Source organism: Phyllopteryx taeniolatus, chromosome 22, assembly GCF_024500385.1.
Source record: "Phyllopteryx taeniolatus isolate TA_2022b chromosome 22, UOR_Ptae_1.2, whole genome shotgun sequence".
NCBI lineage: Eukaryota > Metazoa > Chordata > Actinopteri > Syngnathiformes > Syngnathidae > Phyllopteryx > Phyllopteryx taeniolatus.
This window is the reverse complement of record NC_084523.1, coordinates 5,443,952-5,464,813: the sequence shown is the minus strand read 5'-3', so window position 1 is coordinate 5,464,813 and position 20,862 is coordinate 5,443,952. Positions and strand designations below refer to the sequence as shown.

The 20,862-nt window shown below is 42.2% G+C and overlaps 2 protein-coding genes across 5 annotated transcripts in view; both read left to right on the top strand.

Annotated features, from left to right (window-relative positions):
- Positions 1 to 300: 300 nt before the first annotated feature.
- On the top strand, positions 301 to 15,612 carry braf (B-Raf proto-oncogene, serine/threonine kinase). 4 transcript variants are annotated; one of them, XM_061762876.1, is made up of 20 exons: positions 301 to 489; positions 3,453 to 3,554; positions 3,632 to 3,922; positions 4,266 to 4,369; positions 4,615 to 4,717; positions 4,829 to 4,977; positions 5,179 to 5,298; positions 5,367 to 5,526; positions 5,766 to 5,805; positions 6,760 to 6,879; positions 8,017 to 8,153; positions 8,223 to 8,340; positions 8,412 to 8,496; positions 8,577 to 8,753; positions 9,046 to 9,092; positions 9,682 to 9,800; positions 9,878 to 10,009; positions 10,948 to 11,082; positions 11,193 to 11,346; positions 11,504 to 15,612. In XM_061762876.1, exons 1-20 carry the CDS (start codon positions 334 to 336, stop codon positions 11,524 to 11,526), a joined length of 2,472 nt encoding a protein of 823 aa, XP_061618860.1. In that variant the 5' UTR covers positions 301 to 333; the 3' UTR covers positions 11,527 to 15,612. The 4 variants fall into 4 exon arrangements, with proteins under 4 accessions (XP_061618860.1, XP_061618859.1, XP_061618862.1 ...); XM_061762875.1 differs by having other exon boundaries at positions 8,017 to 8,340; XM_061762878.1 differs by lacking the exon at positions 6,760 to 6,879 and having other exon boundaries at positions 302 to 489.
- Positions 15,613 to 17,585: 1,973 nt separating this feature from the next.
- large1 (LARGE xylosyl- and glucuronyltransferase 1) overlaps positions 17,586 to 20,862 on the top strand; it is a 160,615-nt gene continuing 157,338 nt past the window's right edge. Inside the window, exon 1 of the mRNA XM_061762887.1 lies at positions 17,586 to 17,665. The gene's annotated coding sequence lies outside the window, so the exon portion shown is untranslated. The remainder of the gene's footprint in view (positions 17,666 to 20,862) is intronic.

The window sequence follows — 20,862 nt, the reverse complement described above, 5'->3', positions numbered from 1 at the left end:
AGTTTTGTGTGTGCACGTGTGAGTTGTGTGTTATGTGTGTGCCTGTATGTGGAATGTTTTGTGCGTGAGTGTCTGTAAGTGGTGAGTTTTATCTGTGTTGTACATACTCTTCTATTTTTGTATTCGTGTACATTTGTTTGTGTGTGACAGGTGACAGAGAGAGAGAGAGAGAGAGAGAGAGAGAGAGTCACGCCTGTGCGTGTTGCATTGCGTGTGCGTGTGCACGTGATGGGTTGCCGTCTGTCCAAGTGCGGCCTCTGTCGCCCCCTATGTCCGCAGCGGCGTCACTGCGCTTTTCTCTCTTATTTTCCCCTCACTTTCTCACACTTTAAAATGGCGGCGTTGAGCAGCGCCGAGTCCCCACCGCCCGTATTTAACGGAGACACCTCGGAGAGGCAGCCGGGCGGGGAGCGGGGCCTCGAAGAGCTGGGCGCCGCGCTGGAGCCCCCCTGCACGGCGGGGATCCCCGGGGGTCCGCAAGACGAGGAGGTAGGCGCTGGACGGCAGCGGTGCGATGGTGGCGGAGGGGGTGTTGAGGGAGGGAGGGAGGAAAGTGGGCACGGGGAACGGGGCTCCGAGCGAGGGTAATTGGATGGAAATGTTCAGGAAACACCGGCTGCTCCGCGGATGACTGCGGGGGATGTGGCGCAAGGGGCGGGCGACGACGAACACCGAGGCGGTCGGAGGCTCCCGAGACCCTCGGCTTGTATTGCGGGAACATGCGGCAGCTGGACGGGGAGCTTTTATTCGGCGGGGTCGGTGTTTACTCGGGCCTTGCTCGCTTTCGTCCGTCGGCTCCCACTGCAGCGCCGCCACGGCAACACAACGCACGCCGCTGTTGACACAACAAAGACGGGCAATTAACGGTGCCTTTGCCGGGGGCTGCACCGCTGGGTGTCCGTGATGGAGACACGCATTTGGGGCTTATGGTGGTCGGGGGAGTGGGAACTAGCTCGAGTCGTGCTGATGTGCTGGAGTATAATGCAGCTGCTGGTGCACAGGTTACTTTTATCCATATAACGCCCCCCCAACCCCCTCCAAAAAAAAGAGAGTGAAAGAAAACACACTTTACCATGCAGGCCTCTGCACATACTAAACCAACCCATCTAGTCTCTAATAACCCACAGTCACAAATAGTTATTCCTGTGGTTAGTTTAGGCCTGCCTAACAGTTTTAAGCTCTCTCCCTCATTACAAAAAACATGCACATTGGCAATAGATGTGAATGTGAGTGGTGGTCTACAGCAGGAATGTTTTCTTTTTTTTGCCCCTACATTCAATTGCAATTTTCACTTGTAGATGCAGCATTTCATCACCAACACACTTAAGTACACTTGTCAAATACTGTATTGATCACTGTTAATTCATGTATTTTTGGAGTTATTAAATTATTCCTATCTCGGGATCTTTGATACCACTTTTTTCAGACTGATAACAGTACAAGTATTCACTATTGACCATTCTTTCTTCCTGGCGCACATGATGATTTATCGATGTGTCAAACCGCTGCATTGTAGCACCAACTACTGGCAAGGAGGACTAACTTAATGTCAGATTTATATTATTTTATTACTTCTCAGTGGCTGGTGTCGGCAGCCTTCAGAAGTACCGGATACCTTGATGTACGGCCTGTATCGGGCCGATACGATCTTACTCCTCTGTATGCGAATAGAAATACTGCAGATAGGTTTATTATTAGGAATTAATTTATTGTGTGTAATTGATTGGCGATTCTGTGTCATCTTTAGTTTGCTATCTAAAGAAGCGCGACATGACGCTGGCTTTACAAAGTTGAGCTGCAATCTATCTATGTGGACCTGCGCTATGAAAACTCTCTCTGAAAATGGAGAAATAATATATTAATGAATAAAAATAGATTAATTGATGTGATTGTAGCTAAAATGCCCATAACTGCTGTCTACCTGCCTGGAATTTGCTATTGTCAAATTGTGACAGGGAAAAATGAAGAAAATAATCACTTTAAAGCCTTGGATTTTTGTTTGATTTTTAATTTTAAATCCTCCTCATTACACCTTGAGGTTTCCTTTTAATGGTGTAGTTATGAAAATGGCCTAGCGAAGGAAACCGCCTGCATCTGATACAGTTCCTGAAAGTAGGGCGAATAAGAGCAAGATCAGGAAATAGCCGTCTTTTCGACATCGCATTGAGTCATAGATCACCCTTCAGCCCTTTTTAAGCGTGAAACATTCTCATGTGCTTGCTCTGCAAAGGATACAGTCTGTGTCTGTATCATCCTAGATGCATTACAGTATATTGTCCTACATTTATTTTGGATATTGTATTTTTACTAAAGACAGAATAATGTTGAATAGAAGGCTTTAACTGTGTTACGATGGAGGGATGCAGACTGTGTGCTATATGCTGGGATTTCAAGGCACCTTTTTTTTTTTTAATTAATTGTTTGTTTTTTTTGGAGACTCTCAGCAAGGATAGGCTCATGAACACAAGTGGTCCAAAAAAAATGGATGTCTTGATTTCCATTACTTGCCGAGCTAGTCTGTTACCTAAATGGGCTGCTGTACATTTAAAAAAAGTACAACGGGATGAGACAGACATTGGTGCCAAAATATTTTACACACACACACACACAAATGAACCATGTTTGTTGTAAACACAGGGAACCCCCATTTATTGCAGGAATATGTTCCAGACCTTGCCAGTGAAAATCCAGGCGATAGCGAGACCATAAAAAAGAAAAAACGTTATAGTCCTACCACACTTTTTAAACACACTGTAAAAGTATATTAACCCAAAAAGCATAAAATGTACAGAAAATATTAGGGCACGACCGATTAATCACTCAGACGAGTAAATCCCTTTTCAAGTTTTGCCCATTTCTTAAAATTAATTTATTTATAGTTTTTTTACACAGCACATTTGTAACGGCATTCAATCAAGCAAACAAAAATTCTTGTTCGATTTTTGCCATTTTTTTTCTTTCTGTTGTAAAGTTAATTACTAAAGGACCAAATATTGTAAAAACAGTAAAATGTTCTGCCTGTAATTCATATCTCAAAAATATATTTTATTCCTTGTATATTTTTAAATTAATAGTTCGATTAATCGGTTATCAGAATTTTACTCTGCCAAATTAAGTAATTGGCATCTGCCTCCCAAAAAAATCCATATTGGTCGCTCCTTGTTTATGAATGGCTATATTCATTCAGGCGAAAGGGAAGCCTGAAAACTGATGAGCTTGCATGATGTCATCATTCTTTCGTGGGAATGACTGGCGATCGGTTCTGGATGAAGACATATTCTCATGAATGGATATCGGCTTTGATATCCGATTACTGACGGTCGATGAGAAGCTTTTCATTCACAAAAACGGGCTCACATACCATCAGGCCTAATTTGAGCCTGATTGAATGTTTTTGTTTGTTTGTCGTCCCCCCCCCCCCCCCCCCCCCCCCCACCCCCACCCCCCTGCAGATCTGGAACATTAAACAGATGATCAAGTTGACACAAGAACACTTAGAGGCTCTTCTGGACAAGTTTGGAGGAGAACACAATCCTCCGTCTATATATCTCGAGGTGAGAGCGGTTTGCTTTCTCTGAGTGGAAGCTCAAAGATGTCACTTAAGACCCTGCTTCCACTTGTCCCCTCGCAGGCCTACGAGGAGTACACCAGTAAGCTGGACGCGCTCCAGCAGAGGGAGCAGCAGCTGCTGGAGGCCACGGGCAACGGCACCGACTTCTCCTCCTCGCCGACTTCCGTGCCGGCCCTCCTGGAGGTCAAGATGGGAGGGTGCGCGGCGGGCGGCGGCGGCGCTCAGGCGTTCCCCTCGGCGCCCAACACCCTGGCTGTCCTCCAGAAACCCACGGACGCCAGCCGGAGCAACCCGCGCTCCCCGCAGAAACCTATCGTTCGGGTCTTCCTGCCCAATAAACAGAGAACCGTGGTATGCGGTACATTCTCATTTAGACGACAGATTCTCAAAATTTGGAATCTACTACAGCACATTTGTTAAGTACAGATCAGCTAGATTTTAATCCAGCACCTCCAAGTGCTGACGCAGTTTTGAAGTTTAAGTAGGACTGCTGATTTTGTCTCTTAAAAGCAGTTTACTGTACTCTTTCTTGGGAACTCCCGCCATGAACGGGTGCGCACCGTGTTTCTAGTCGCTCTGTTTATCTCTAGTAAACTGCCAAGCGGAGCCATCGCATTATTTGTATGACAGTACAGTACGTATGTGCCCGTGAGGACATGAAACTCAGGGTGGGATGTTTCCCGGCTGCGTTCAGGTTCCCGCCCGGTGTGGGATGACTGTGCGAGACTCGCTCAAGAAGGCTCTAATGATGCGAGGACTCATCCCAGAGTGCTGCGGCGTCTACAGGATACAGGACGGGTGAGTTGTGGCGCATACCCGCTGTCTGAGATGGAAAAAGTCTAAACACCCCTGTTCAAATGCCCGGGTTTTGTTATAGAAAAACACGAGACCAAGCAAAATCATTTCAAAACTTTTTCCCACCATTTGAGTGACTTATAACCTGCACAACTCACCATTTGAAGTGCCAATGACTAAACTCAAATAAAGTGGTGAAAGCAGAAGGTATGGTCTTTTCTAACGAGGCATCCTACGATATTTATCAGGGAGAAGAAGCCTATTGGTTGGGACACGGATATCTCGTGGCTGACGGGGGAGGAGTTGCACGTGGAAGTCTTGGAGAATGTGCCGCTCACCACGCACAACTTTGTAAGTGCCGCTCATCCCGTAAGAGTAATATTCACGATGTCGAAATCAAAACAGTACGAAATACAAATTGGAGTCAAACTGACGCTCACGAAACGTGCGTCTCGTCTCCAGGTGAGGAAGACCTTCTTCACGCTGGCCTTCTGCGACTTCTGCAGGAAGCTGCTTTTCCAGGGCTTCCGCTGTCAGACGTGCGGCTACAAGTTCCACCAGCGCTGCAGCACGGAGGTCCCGCTCATGTGCGTCAACTACGACCAGCTAGAGTAAGTCGCACGCAAAGGAGAGACACGTTTTGACTGTGTAATGCGTTAGCATTTGGCATTAGCTAACAGATGCGAATGTGAACAGAAGCAAGAATAGTCTGCAGCATTGTATGTAGCAAACAAATCTCCATGTACTGCACCAATAAGTCGTATATATGTACGGTAAGCAGTTGACTCACAACTGAACTTTTTACTGTGCAGCTTGTTGCTGGTGTCCAAGTTCTTCGAGCATCACCCTTTCACCCAAGACGAGGTCTCCTCCGAGGGGACCACCCCCGTGTCCGAAGCTTGTCTGTCGCTCCCCCCGTCCGACTCCACCGGGTGAGCCTCTTTCCACTTTGACGCTCCCGACCACCTACCACACTAACAAGCGCGCGTGGTCTCTCCAGGTCTATATGCCACGCCACGCTGTCGCCGTCCAAGTCCATACCTATCCCGCCTAGTTTCCGGCCCAGCGAGGAGGATCACCGCAACCAATTTGGCCAGCGGGACCGTTCATCCTCCGCCCCCAACGTCCATATCAACACCATCGAGCCTGTCAACATCGACGTGAGTGATAAAGAAATAGGCAGCTCACAGAAAATGTACTGAATTGTTTATTTTAACGCGACTCGAATCCAAAAAAAAAAGAAAAAGTACATTTTCTGTAAGTTGTCCCCTTCAATTTTTCTAAATGGTGCAAACCAGCATTTAAACGTTAATACAGTCCTTAATAGTAGTAGCATAGTAACAATAACATATGATATTAAACAATAACATAATGAAATCCTTTGCTTTATTTATTTCAGGACCTGATCCGAGATCAGGGATTAGTGAGGTCTGACGGAGGTAAGTTTCCTCCCTCATTCTGTGTCTTTTATTTTTCCCACCATCCCGCGTGTGTCTGCGTGCACTCTGGTCTTTTGTGTGTAAGCGTGGCTGTATATACATGTGCGTGTGTGTGCGTGTGTGTGTGTGTGTGTGTGAGAGTGTGAGAGAGTGTGTGTGAATACCCTAGAAGCTTTTAGAGTCAGTGGTCGTATTCCTGCAACCTGAGACTGCAACGGTGAATATTCAATGATAGCGGACGTCATTTTCCTTTTCCGTTGCTTGGCCCGCTCAAGCTCCTCACTGGGATGGTCACGTGTTTATTTGAAGTAAATGGGAGGCCTTTTTTCCCTCAATGACAAGGATACGTCCTTTATTATCATAGATACGCTCTCATAAATTGGGTCTGTTCCAGCTTTTCTATTGATTCGAGATGCATTTTTAAGATGTTAAAATAAAGAATACATTTCGATGTTTCAAAACAAATGTGGTGCCATTTGGATTCGACTAGAATAATAATAATGATCCGGATTGACTCCCCCTAAAAATGACTCACAGCATAAACATTTTTATGTATTTTTATAACATTTATAACGCATATCTTCATTGGTGATGTTTTTTACAATTAAGTCTTGTTAAGATTGTTTTCCTGAAATTAAAGAAATAAAATTGAAATGAAAATCCAAATACTTGCCCTGCAACATTAATTAATTCATTTATTATTTCAATGAAACAATTTCAAATGTAAGGATTTCCCCCTAATGTAAATGATGTTTTAATATAGAATGTATTTCTTTAAATGAAAAATAAAAACTAAAGAAGTGAGAATAAATGTTGCGCGAGCTGACTAGTGCCAAAACAAGCTGTGATGTGATCTGCTATGGACTGGGCTCGGTCGGCACGCTTAACTTGAGGCCGGAGGGGCAGGGTGAGTGAGTAGCAGTGATGGTCTGTCTGTCTCTCTTTGCCCTGCAGCCCCCCCGAACCACCCTGCCCGCTGCTTGAGGAAGCACCGAACACGGACCTCAAGCCCCCTCCTATACTCCTACCCCAATGACATAGTGTTTGATTTTGAGCCCGAGCCTGTGTTCCGAGGTAGTCAGGCCCTCTGTGTGTTCTCGTGCCTCCCCATCCCCCCCCACCCCCACTCTCCCAGTCACCACCCTCCCACATACACAAACACCAGCCCTGTGTCTCATCCTCTGTGTGCCCCCTCATCATCACCATCACTCTTCCTCCATGTCCCCAACTTCTTGGACGTACCCCCCCCCCCCCGTTTCACCACTATACAAATCTGCACTTCACACATGCTTATTTTACCGTTGTAAAGGTTAATCTGGACAGTACTGTTTATTTTAAAGTATTAAAACAGGTAAGTTCAGAGCAGTTCAATGATTTGAGTGGCCAACTTTCCATTAATGACACTAGCATGGAACCAGGATTTTGTGGTGTTTCCATGGTAATTAAGGGGGTAAGGATCAGATAATTGCTGCAAATTAAATAACCAAACAGGATTTCTGGAACATTGTCAATGGCCTCAATGTCGTTTGTGATTTGAGCTATATAGATGCAATTTTGAATTCAAAATTTTTCTTAGAATACCTTACAGTCAGCTTTGTGTAAATAAATATATTTTGGGGCAGTTATTTTTAATGCATTTGTTTTAAATTAAAACCTACATTGAAAATAATTATTCTGAAAAATATACATAACAGTAAAAATGAAATGTATATATTTTCAATAGTTCATATTGTCTCTGGGCTTTTTTCCCCAATTAACCCACAACTATCACTTCTATTAATAAATATTTTTGTATTTTTAAAGTGTTTCTTTAAATTAAATAAATGAAATTAAAAGAGAGCTGCCAAGAGTAAAAATCCGCAAGTAATTTACACCCGCCTCGCCCCACCACAAAAATGGTTTGTAACTACCTAAAGATGCCACTAGGTGGCGGCAAAGCACAGTTTAGTTCCAGATGAAACTCCTCAACTCACCTCAACATAGTTCCCTGACACCAAAATGCCATCCGATAGCGCCAAAAACAATCCTGTTATTACTAACCCCGGATATGCGGGGAGTCATTGTACTGCCATCCTCCAAGGAAGCACCTCCTCACCTCTCCCCTGCATGTAAACACACAAACTCAATAGATTCAAACTCCCCATCATACAAAGTTAGTTACCTTTCCGCCTACCCATCTTTCCCCTTTTCTCACCCCCTTGCTCCCTTCAGGGTCCACCACTGGACTGTCGGCCACTCCCCCTGCCTCGCTCCCCGGCTCCCTGACCAACGTCAAGGTTCCCCAGAAGTCACCGTGCCCGCAGAGGGAGCGGAAGTCCTCGTCTTCGTCCGAGGACCGCAATAAGATGGTGGGTTCCGTGAGAATCGAGCTCCGTCCCGTCTCGATTGAATTTGTTTCACTGTGTCGTGTGGAACAGAAAACGCTGGGGAGGAGGGACTCTAGTGACGACTGGGAAATCCCCGAGGGTCAGATCACTCTGGGTCAGAGGATAGGCTCCGGCTCCTTTGGGACAGTCTTCAAAGGAAAGTGGCATGGTAGGATGAATGAAAATGTTTATAATGTCTCGACTAATATACTCAAATTAATCGAATCATCATCCTCTAAGGTGACGTGGCGGTGAAGATGTTAAACGTCACTGCTCCGACACCCCAGCAGCTTCAGGCCTTTAAGAACGAAGTGGGAGTCCTCAGGTAACCTCGGCGTCCTGCTTTTCTCCCTGCACAGGAAATGGCTGCTGTTGTTTATTCTTACCGGCTCGCGTGTGTTGTAGGAAAACGCGTCACGTCAACATCCTGCTGTTCATGGGCTACACCACCAAGCCTCAGCTGGCCATTGTGACGCAGTGGTGTGAAGGCTCCAGCCTGTACCACCACTTGCACATCATCGAGACCAAGTTTGAAATGATCAAGCTTATCGACATCGCCAGGCAGACCGCTCAGGGCATGGAGTAAGCGCAGTCAACTCCCACACTTTTAAACGGTTTAAAAAAAACAAAAAAAAACTGTTTATTTCTTTAAATTCTATTTTGTTACTTGTTTTATATAGTACAATACTAAAAAGTGCTATTTTTCTTATTCGAAAACGCAACAAAAATGTTGTGTTTTATGGGGGACTTGAATGCTTTAATTGCATTTCCATTCATTTCAATGGGTAAAGTTGAGATGAGGAACAAGTATGGTTACGGATCAAGACAAGGTTCCACTGTCCTTGGTTGTAACTCATTGCCTATTCCTCCTTAGTTACCTACACGCCAAGTCCATCATCCACCGTGATCTGAAGAGCAACAGTATCTTTTAAAGGATACATAGTGTGCAATTTTTTTCCTTCTTGTCTTTTTAACATTGTCTCGTCTGGCGAACTAGATCTCGCTGGCCAGTGTGCACTAGACGGAGCGGTACTACACTTTGAGAGCCACTGCTGATTTAAAAAACAAAAACTATTATTTGGAGCAAATAATCTGGATTTTGGCCTGTTTTACTGCCTCTTCCCCTCACCCTCCTTGGACCAAATCAGTGGAAACATAATTGGATAATTTCTGCATACTGGTTGGGAATATCCGCTCTAGAGATTTTCTCCAATTGCTACCTCATTGGAACTGTGCATGAAAAAGTATCTAGATATGGTTACAGTCAAGTTTTTTTTTTTATATAGCTCTTAATCACAAGGGTCTCAGAGGGCATCACAGGCCCAAAGTTCACAAAAAAAAAAAAAAAACATCTCCTGGTCTCGAGAAGAGGGGAAGCGGCAGTAAAACAGGCCAAAATCCATGTCAGGAGGTGAAGCAGGGTGAGAATAGTTGAATACTCGGTGAGGTTGAACCAAATGAGAGGTACAGGTGAGGAGGCCAGACCTTTCCTTAAATTCATCTTGCGCAGATATTTTCCTCCATGAGGATCTGACGGTGAAGATTGGTGACTTTGGCCTAGCCACAGTCAAGTCCCGCTGGAGTGGCTCCCACCAGTTTGAACAGTTGTCTGGCTCCATTCTGTGGATGGTGAGTGCTTTTAAACGGACGTCTACATTGTGTTTCTTTGCCATCGTCCTAGTAAAGGCAAATGCATCCTCCTCAAGGCTCCGGAGGTGATCCGGCTGCAGGACAAGAATCCCTACAGCTTCCAGTCCGACGTCTACGCCTTTGGCATTGTGCTGTATGAACTCATGTCAGGAGCGCTGCCCTACTCCAACATTAACAACAGAGATCAGGCGAGATGCTGGCTGTGATCATTTGTGTTCTCGAAATACTGTTCTTTTATTTAGTTATCATGAAGTTAGTTATTGCTATTATTACTTGCAGAAAATGCACCAGAAAGGTGAAAACAATAAATAATAATAATAATAAAACAGTTAAAAATATATATGTATACATAGTGGTTATAAAATGTCTGCGTGACCCTGTTTAAATGCCACGTTTTTGTTATTAATAAAATCTGAGACCAAGACAAATTCTTTCAAAACGCTTTCCACCATTAATGTGGCATATAACTTGCTCAACTCAATGGTACAAAACTAAACAAAACAACTGAGATTTGGTTGCACAAGTGTGCACACCCGCTTATGAATGGGGATGTGGCTGTGTTCAGAATTAACCAATCACATTCAAACTCACATTAAATGGGAGTCAGCACACACGTGCCACTATTTAAGGTGCCACTGATTATCCTCAAAGTTCAGCTGATCTAGTAGGCTTTTCCTGATGATTTTTTTTATCTGTAATATGTACTACTATTTATAAGATTGACAAAATAGGGATTTTATTTGAGTAATGCAAAAAAAAAAAAGATAATTAATTTTAATAAACTTAGAGGTACGTGCACTAGGAACTATAAAGAATCACGGTAAAAATTACATTTGTGAGAAGGAGATGTAAAATGTAAAAACAAAAATTTAAAAAAAAGTAAACAAAAACGTGATCTATTTAAAACTGAAAAATAATATAAATATTTGTATAATATTGCAGGTAAATGCATTCAACGCTATATAATAGTGGTGGTACTGTATTAGGAAATGAGTTTGCCAGTTAAACAAAAAAATATATTGCGTCAGTGACTTATTTTCATTTGGAACAGCTCGTGTCCATGTGCAGCGGTCATAACTTTATTGTGCAAATGATGCTCACGTTGACCCCCCCACCACCCCTGCAGATAATTTTCATGGTGGGTCGAGGTTACCTGTCCCCCGACCTCAGCAAGGTGCGTAGCAACTGCCCAAAGGCCATGAAGAGACTCATGGCCGACTGCTTGAAGAAGAAGCGAGAGGAGCGACCTCTCTTCCCTCAGGTGAGGATAATTATCATTATTGCTCAGACGGGTACCCGGCTCGTGATTTTGCGTGCGATGTGTTTAGAAACACTCGTGAACGTCATAACTACGATTGGGAATGTTTTCAGATCTTGGCGTCCATCGAGCTGCTGGCTCGCTCGTTACCCAAAATCCACCGCAGCGCCTCTGAGCCTTCGTTAAACCGAGCGGGCTTTCAGACGGAGGACTTCAGCTTATACTCCTGCGCCTCGCCCAAAACCCCCATCCAGTCGGGAGGCTACGGTAGGTCCAGTCTGTAATCTGTTTCGATTTCACATCGGTTCTTGTCCGGTGTTAGAAAATATCCAAATGATGAGCATAAAGCCCATATGGTTCATGTGTCGTCATCCCCAACATTGAATCTCAATTTTTTATTATTTTTATTTATTTTTTTCTCCAGGGGAGTTTTCAGCATTCAAGTAAGTGCTGTGTATCTCACCAGCCCATCTCTGGTCACTGCTCCGAAGTCCTCCGGTCGTTGCCGTGGATTAATTCATCACTGGGGGAAAAAAAACAACAACAAACTGAAATGTAGTCTTAAACGAATGTGCCGTTATCTTCCTCTACCAATGACGAGATTCCTTCCAACTTCAAAGCAGTTCATCGGGCAACGAGCCAAAACGACAGGCAAACCGGATCGGGAGGGGGAGAAAAAAAAAGGAAAAAAAAAAAGAATCAAACCATACCAAAAAAAAAAAAAAAATAACCCATCATAAATGGTAAAGAAAACCAAGCGCGAAGATATCCATACCTAAACCATTTGGAGGTGGGGTAAACTTCCCGGGTGGACTAGCCCGCCGAAGAAAATGGCGACAAGGTGAGGACGAGGCCGAGCGGCTGGAGCTGCACTTTGGAAGGAGGCCCGCAGGGGGCGGCCCTGTGCCGGGCGCTTGCAGGCTCGCCGAGATGAGTTGAGAAGCCGGGGGGAGCGCTCCCCCCCCCCCCCCCCCCCCCCCCACACACCTGTGACTTGAAAGCTACTTTTTCTATATATAGCTAAGTTTGTCATGCTACCACTTTAACTAGTGGTCGCAAGAGTTTCGGGTTTTGGGGAGAAAAATGTCCGTCCAGCAAAAAAGCTTGTTGCTTTTTGCCTTCCACCCCCCTCTCAATTCCTCACCTTACTCTTGTCAAAATGTTTGATATCATTTAGACGGGTGAAAACGCTCCCTCAAATGAGACGTCATCAGTAGAGCACCAATCAAAAACAGATTCTATTATTTTATTTATTCATTTCATTGTTTGCCGACAGACACGACCATTTTTTGTTTTGGGCAATGGATGCACAACATTATTTTTTTTTTTTGCAGAGAAAAGTGGCAAAACTTTTGGGGTGATAAATGCGACAACTTTTTTTGACGATAGAAGCAACATAACATTTTGCCTTTTTTTTTCTTTTTTTTTTCTCTCAAAAGGAGGAACAACTTTTTGGTGATAGAAGCAGCACTTTTTTGACTACAGAACAACTTTTTGTTTAATGATAGAAAGGAGACAATTATTATTATTTTAATGATAAAAACAAGATTTTTGGGGACAGAAGTAAGTGACAGCTTTTTGGGTGATGGAAGCGGCAACACTTTTGTGGGGTTAGAGGTGACTTTTTTGGCAATAGAAGCGACAACGTTTTGGAGAGGTGACTTTTTTGGGCGAAAGAAGTCACCCCGCTTTTATTGGCTATAGATATAACCTCTTTTTTTGGGTGAGAGAATGCCCAGTTTTTTGCGATAGAAGCAACAAAATTTCAGGTGTGTGTGTGTGTGGGGGGGGGGGGTCAGGGGGGTTAATAGCAGTGGGATCCACATTCCATTTTTCAAGCACTGAATGAACAGTTGACGTGGAAGTTATTTCGGGGTATCTTAAGCTTTTGGGGGGGATTTTGATTTCAAAGTACAGATTCCAAGTTGAGGAGCACATTTTGTGCATGTCATTGTTTCTGTTTCCTTTTTTTTTTTTTTTTTTTTGTGTTAAGTGGCTCTAATATATAATTTAAAATATAATTTATATTCCAGATCCGACTTCTTACGGCAGCCCGACTAAAAGGGCTGCGGTGCCACTTGATGAAACGACTGTCGATCCTCTCAAGTGTTGTGTATTTAAGATGGCTCTTTCGGTCACATTAACATGAATTCATTCCAGAATGTGTGCTTTTGTTTTGTTTTTTGCCTTTGTTGTTTTTTGTACAGACCAGCAGTATTTATTTGTCATTTAGTTCTTACAAGCTCATTCTCAGAAATAATTTACAGCTTTCTTGCCAAGTCTGTGACTTCTACACATTGCACTTTTGTAGAAATTTATTGAAGCAAATGAGCGACTTGTCTTTTTTTTGTTGTTTTTTTTTGTTTTTGTTTTTGTTTTGTTTTGCGAATTGCGACAAAGCACATAGCGGTATCCGGAGCCGGTGGCCTCACACGCTTGGCATCCGCAGGACCCGATGCTACCAATTTTCTGTCAGCCTACTTTTAATTTAGTCACGTGTAGCCACTCGCAAAGTGAAAAGAGCTGAGCTTGCGATACGGTTTGTTGTTTTTGTTTTGGATATGAAGCGTGTAATTTGTTAAGGGTTCATGAAGGATTATGCTTCGCTTCCCACTTCCAGGCAGCTCCTTTTACAAGAGTAATTTGCTAATATCTGATATTCAGTCCATGTTTGATGTTAACTTTGGTTTACGGTCATGTTTGTGATCCCCCTCAGCCATTAAAAAAAAATGCATAGCATCTGTTGAAAAGTATTACTGGCAACTGTTTAATCAATTTTTCAAATAGGTTCATGCTTTTCATTTTACAGTACAGAGAACAATACAAAAATATGACTTCATATTTTATGTCAACCACAAAAACCGCAGGCAAAAAAAGTGGAACCATTTGACTCCAAAAAACTGAAAAAAATATTTAGTTAATAATTTGGGGTGACCGTACTTAGCGTTGGTTCCTATAAAAGCATGTATCTGCTTTTTTACATCATATTGTTTATCTGAAATGCAAAGTTGTTTTTGTTTTTTGGGCAAAGAAGATAAAAGAAGACTTTCAAAAATGTGGAGATAAATGCTTTTCATCTGACAGCTATTCTGTGAAGAAGGGAGATTGTTTTGGGTTCATTGGGAAATTTTCATTTTCTATTCATGACAAGCATGTATGTCCAAATTAAATATTTTTAATCCTAGAAACAAACCAGAAGAAAAAACTAAACACAAAATTTTGACATACAAGCTTTCTCATTGGACAGTCATTTTTTTTCTGTTAAATGTTCAAAAATAGCATAGGGTTTATGAAATGAAAAGCACGTAGTGTATCTCCAAAATTTGGGACATTTTTCAGCATGTTTCTCTTTTTTTTTTTTAAATGTATCACACATTTGCATTTTCAACCAATAGAAATACTTTTTTGCTGTTTTCTGATTTACCCAAAAAAAAAAAGAAAACAACGTAAGAAAAAAAACGCAAAATCTGGAGATGCCTCAAGTCATTCTGGAATGAAGACACTGCCCTTCAAAAATGGCATAAGGTGGCTATGCAATGAAAAGCATGCGTCCCCAAATTTTTGGAAAATCTTTGATACAAAACTTGACTTATTTTGTTGTTCTTGATGTTTTTCTGATTTAAAGAAAAGTGCAAAGATTCATATATTTAACATGGAACTATAGTGTGCTAGTTTTTAAAATGTAAAAAAAAAAAAAAAAAAGCAAAAATCAGGAGATACATGCTTTTTTATTTATTTATTTTTTTTACTTTTTGTGTCTCTTGGTTGTTGGAGAACACCCTCTTTAAACGGGAGTTGCGTTGTGATAATGTCTGTTACATTTCTCTACTGTTTCAATTATTATTATTATTATTATTTTGTTCATTGGCTGCAGTTCAACTATGAAGGCTTTGCTTAAGAGTTCCTCGATGTTTGAACACCATTCCAAGCGCATTGACTCAGAAGTGGTCTTCTTGTCAATATCGGCCAGCATATCACAGCGTTAAACACTTTTAATTTCCTGTATTGTTCTGTAATTTTCCACGTTCTACCCCCTCCCATTGAAATCTACTCCGTAAACTCACACTGTAATGTATATTTTAGGGTTAAGATCGCCTATAAGTTGCCTAAAAGTGACCTCCATTGCTTCAGTTGCTGTAATTTCATCCTCCCTTTGTGTCTTTGCCGCTTGCACCTTTAAAAACACCACCTATCTATTCAGCAGAGGTATTAAGTCTTTAAAAGTGTTTGCTTGTTGAGTTCATTTTCCTCCACCATCTGTAAATAGTGTACAAAGGGGAAGAAAAAAAAAAAAAATCCTGGCGGTTTGCAAGGAAAGCATGGGAGAACGACACATGTAAAAAAAAAAAACAACAACAAAAAAACTTCAAAATGTCCAAAAAAGACATTTTCGAAACAGTTGCGTGTACACGGGGAAAGAAAAACAACAACAACAAAAAAAACAATTTAAGGCTGTATCCTAAGGAGAAAGAGCTTAATGTATTTGTTGTGAATATGAAAAACTGATATATTAAAGAAGTGCATGAAAAGTAAGGGGTGACATTGTGTTGTTACTTGTGGTCCTCATGGTGGCAGCATAGCACTTTCTGTCCAATTCATTGCCAAACTGTTTCTCCATTTAATTCTATATATTTGTTCTTTCTTACTTTCCAGGGATTGTCACCGTGACGGTAGCCACCATACACCTCTGGGGGAAAATTAAGAGACCAAAAGAACACTGGACTTTTTTTTTGGTATTTTGACTAATTTTCATTTTCTTCAAATGCATGCTTTGAATGACAATATTTGGGAATGGGAAAGTTGTGTTTTAAGTAGTTTATAGAATAAAAGAAATGTGCATTTTACACACATGTATGCTATAAATAGCAACATGAGAAAAACAGATCATTTTCCCATCAATTTTTCCAGTGCTGTTTTCATCGTCTCCCCCCGCATTAGATTAGAGTTAATTACAGTCAGGTCTCAGGAGCTTTCCTGGAAAGAACACTTTGTACGCACTCGAGTTGAAATGCAAGCGACGATGCGATACTGAATACTGATCGATCGCAGTACAGTACATAGTGGATCAAAACCACATGGCTCTGTACTAATTCCATCAACTGCCTTGAGCTCATTAACGCCGTGTCATCAGATCTGGGAGCTAAGCAGTGGCATTAGCCCCCTCCCCCCCAAGAGACAATAATACTGCCAGAATAAATCATTTGTAAAACATAAATTTCATGACAACTTAGAATATTATGATTTTTCTCATCACTTTTTTTTTTTTGTCTGGTACTAGTAATTTTACCTGGTAACATTCCCACTGTAATATTTTGATTTATTAAGATTTATTGTTGTTACAATAGTTTTTCCTTTGCGACTCAATTCTCATAATCAAAAAACCTGAGCGTCGTATTATTACAAATGTGTCCTTGGAACGACAGCGTGACTTATTAAACATGAAGATTTAATCCTCTTAATATTAAAAGTTATACTCGTAACGTTATGACTTCTCGTAATATTGTGTATTCACTCAACAGCACTTTCTTCTCGTAATAATATGACTGTTTTTAACTGTAACTTCCTTTTTGTTGTAAAGTGACAGATTTTCAGATTGCATGTTGTTACATTCAGACTTCTCATTGGAAAAACAACTTGAATCTTTTTCTCTTCAGCTTTTTCTCGTAATACTACATCCGGCTTTATTTTTAACCTACGATTTTTATTCTCGCAACATGTGACTTCCCATAACCTCTCAACTTTATGTCCTCATATTGGAGTACTGCTTTGTGTCTGTAGAATTATGACATATTCATCGCAGTAACACTTTGTATCCTGTAACATTTCAACGTCGCAGTACTTTTTTCCTGTAATCATGACTTTATTCTTGTCACGCTAAAAGATTTCTTGTAATGTGACTTCTCTCAACATAACTGTTTTCTTCTCCTTGGAACATTATACCTTATTGTAACATCACAACTCTCTTGTTGTCTATTGCATCCTCCCATGTGAATTCTGTATTATTTATATCGTCTAATCAGAGTAAGGCGAGACTCCCAACAGATTTGTGCATACTGTATGCGAGCGTCGGTGGCAAAGAGAAACTGTCGGAAAAATCCTTGAATAGAGCCAAGAGTCTGTTTGGAGGGGCCATCTGCCCACATCGGCTGGACTGAGAAAGATGCTGATAATAGAAGGCTGTGAGGGAGTCGTGTTAACCGAACAAAAACTGCTAATAGTACTGTACAACACATGGCATCTTGACGAAACTTTTGTCCTCCTGTCATTTAGCAGACAACAACACGGCAGAGAGATGAAAAATCAAATGATTTGATCCCATGCATTTGTTCACCAACAAATAAATGAAGTCTCAATGTTTCATAGTTGTTTATTGGTTATGGTCATAGACAGAATAAGTCAAAAATGTTAAAATGTCTAAGTTTGAATGCGCATTTTATTGAGCGAACTCATCACGTATATAATTATTTCAATCTCTATCTCACCACAGGCCAGACTAAAGAGCTGTCAAAAAGATGTACAGGACGTGATTGTAGATCTGGACATGTTTGGAATGGTCCTTGCCTTGTGAAGGATGACCGCGATAATGGTAAGGGAGCCGCCTCAAAGTACACAGCAGGACCTTGTTAAGAGGGTCCTCAGTCACCCGCAAAACAGTTGGGAACGCACTGCGCCAGAAAGGTGCCCTTAAGATGCTGTGGTCATATGAAACTGTCAGTTTTGGACACGTTTCAATTCAATGGGCGTTGTGCTGCTCCTTCTGATGTGTGTGCCTTGGACATATATCAGACATTCTGATATACAGTGGAGCCCCGCTATTTATATATGTATTTGGGGATCCGCTGTACATGGAGTGGATCAAAGCTCCTCAGTAAGTATATTAGGCATTCTTCGCAGAGGATAAAGAATAGACTGATGCTTTCTTTAGCCCGCCGTCTATGTGTTTATCATTGACTTTATTGAGGCAAAGCTATATGGTAGTTTGAAATACACAATGTGTAATTTTCCTTGTCTTAAACCTCAACTGGGTGTGGCGACAAACAGCTCGAAGCCTTTTTCTTGAAGAATTGTTGACCATCTGCCAAACTGCTGCTTGTTGCGAAGTGAGTTGAGTTCACTGGCACCAGACAGTGCTCATAGCTCAAATTTTTGCTCACTAGTCAAAGCAAAAATCGGCCCAACGACGGCTTGTATCTCAACTCTTTGCAATTGTTTACATCCCATCACTGCAGTTAGGTTTGTGACAATCCCCCTTTCGTCTTCATACATGTCGCTGCGTAACGCTATCGCTCCCTTCCAGCAGCGTTTCCGCCATCCCTGAAATATGATAATGGCCGACCGCTGAACATATTTACGGCCCGGCATCAAAATCCCACACCGCCTTGTCTCCCGTATCGCATTTGCCGTTCATCAGCACACCGTGGATATCTGTGTTTTGTGTAACTGCGCGGTAATAGCTACAAGGTAATCCTCCCACACGTGGTGCAGTAGTCAGAAGCACCTGTCAGGAATGTTTCGGGAGAGGAGAAGACAAAAGACATCGCACTTTGTGCTCAGCCAGCTACTTGTGCGTCATGGCACAAAGCTGCCGACGAGTAGGCGGCGGGCCCGTTTCTCGCTCCAAGTGCGTAGGACAGCGGGGAGTCTTGCGGCAACATCTCGCTTGCCGGAGAGATGGTTTTGTTGAGATTAGAATTCACAATGCTTTATTTGAGACTTATTGCATTTGTTGACCTCTGCTCAAGTTGTTGAACTCATGTTTACCAAGTGGAACGTTTACACAGTAGCACAGTGAATGCAACGATTGGAAAAAAAAAAAAGACAGCTACCATAGTAACAGGATTTAAGGTATCATGATGCATACGAACTGTACAAATACATCAGATTGGAGTACAGTATTTGCATTTAGGATTTCACATCTCTCCCGTGTTTGTGACCTCCACTAATTTTATTTCATTTTTGTTTTTTTTGGTTTGTTTTAAGCATGGATTATGGTTTTCTGTTTTAGGTTTGAGTTCACCTTGGTTTTGGTTTATGTTTGGATTGGTTTTGTTGTGGAGTTTGTTTAGCTATGGTTTGGGTTTTTTTTTGTTTAGTTTGGATTTTGGGTTTTGTTTCACCTTTGCATTGTTTTTTGGGGGGGCGGGGGGGGGGGTTCATTTGTTTTTGGGTTTAGATTTGGGGTTGGGTTGTTTTGGGGTTTGATTTTTTTCATTATTATTGTTTCATTTTTTTTTTAGTTTGTTTTAAGGTTTTTACTACTATTGCATTTATCGTATTACATGGACTTGAAGCTGGTTATCAAGGATATTGAATAAACGCTCAAACAGCTTTCCATAAGAATTCAATGTGGTTTCTCCATTTTGTAGTTTTATGCATTCATGTCCACTTGCAACCACAACCGAAACAACGTTTTATCTGGTGTCAGGTCATCGAACGTGTTGCCTCTGTTTCGCTTTTCGTCTGTCAACCTCGATCTCACTCGTCTCACCAATTATCCGTCACATCAGTCCTTCCGTGGCAGCTCCGAATTGTCTCGTCTCGATGAGATTTATGTCATTAGCTCCGAGTTTATTTGGGTGCTCCGCTTCTGTTCCGTCTCCTTGAACTTGACATTTGTTTCTTATCTGTCAATTTTAGTTTTTCTTGTTGACGCTCAAAAGAAACGTCAGCACCCCGCTAGCCATTGTTGTTACGTCTTTGGGAAGCGCGGCTGCTCCTCTTACTCTCCACAACATTAGCTTGACCTCACACTCGAATCGTGGGCGAAAGAACCGTATCAAAAATTCTTTCAATAATTAGAATGGGGAAAAATAAAGAGAAAATCTTCTGCAAACTTTCAGACAGCCCTTTATTCCCCCGACCCTTCATTTCGCATCTCCACTTGTTTTCTCCCACCTCCTCTTCATGCAGCAGCCACATCATCTCTCTCATGCCCTCATCAAATATTCCGCTCACGGTGTGCGCTTTCCTGCCCCTGGCCCTCCGATGGTTGCCTCTCCTGAGTGATTAATTGTCTTCCCGGGCTTCTCCGAACGGGCTCAAACTCTTCCGTCTACTTGTCCGCCCTTACTGACAATGAGATAAGAGGATAGTTCCGCCGGGACATAGGGAATCAGATTTAATATAATCAATCATATATTGGCAGAGGTGGAAAAAGTACTCCCACTGTACCCAAGTACGAATACTAACAACAACAAAAAAACCCAAAAGTATTTTATTATTATTTTTTTTTTTTTAAAAAAGGAGAAGTAGTGATTACATAACTAGATGTTTGAGCTGCGAAAATATCGCCCCCTCCGGTGGCTGGAATATATCCCACCGGGTCGTCGGGGGGCTTTTTCGACGCTGTGAAAACAAGGCGATTTAAAGTGGGCCAAAAAATGAAATAAAATATCGGCCCCCCCCCACCCCCCTCCTCGCTATTCCATCTTTCTCTGCGTTTCATGCGCACACTCAGGGTCGACAACTAGGCGCTCTAAAGCGGCCACAACAGCAGACTATTGGACTATACATATTGGAGCCAAGGAACCATCAGTCATGGCCACGGCCTTGTCCCATAGAAAAAGAGTCTTTTTCCTTCATCTTGTGGCATCTACAGGCATTTAGAAAGCTTTTTTTGGGTGTGGGTCAATTACTCATGAATTTTCGCTTTTTGCAGCAGGACTCAGTCCACTGTATTTCATTCATACCATCAATTAGTTGCTGCATCCCTGGCGGTGTTGCTGGTGCTGGACTTGAACCAAATGCAGTGTTATTTATTACAGGCCCGTCAAGGCAGTATGC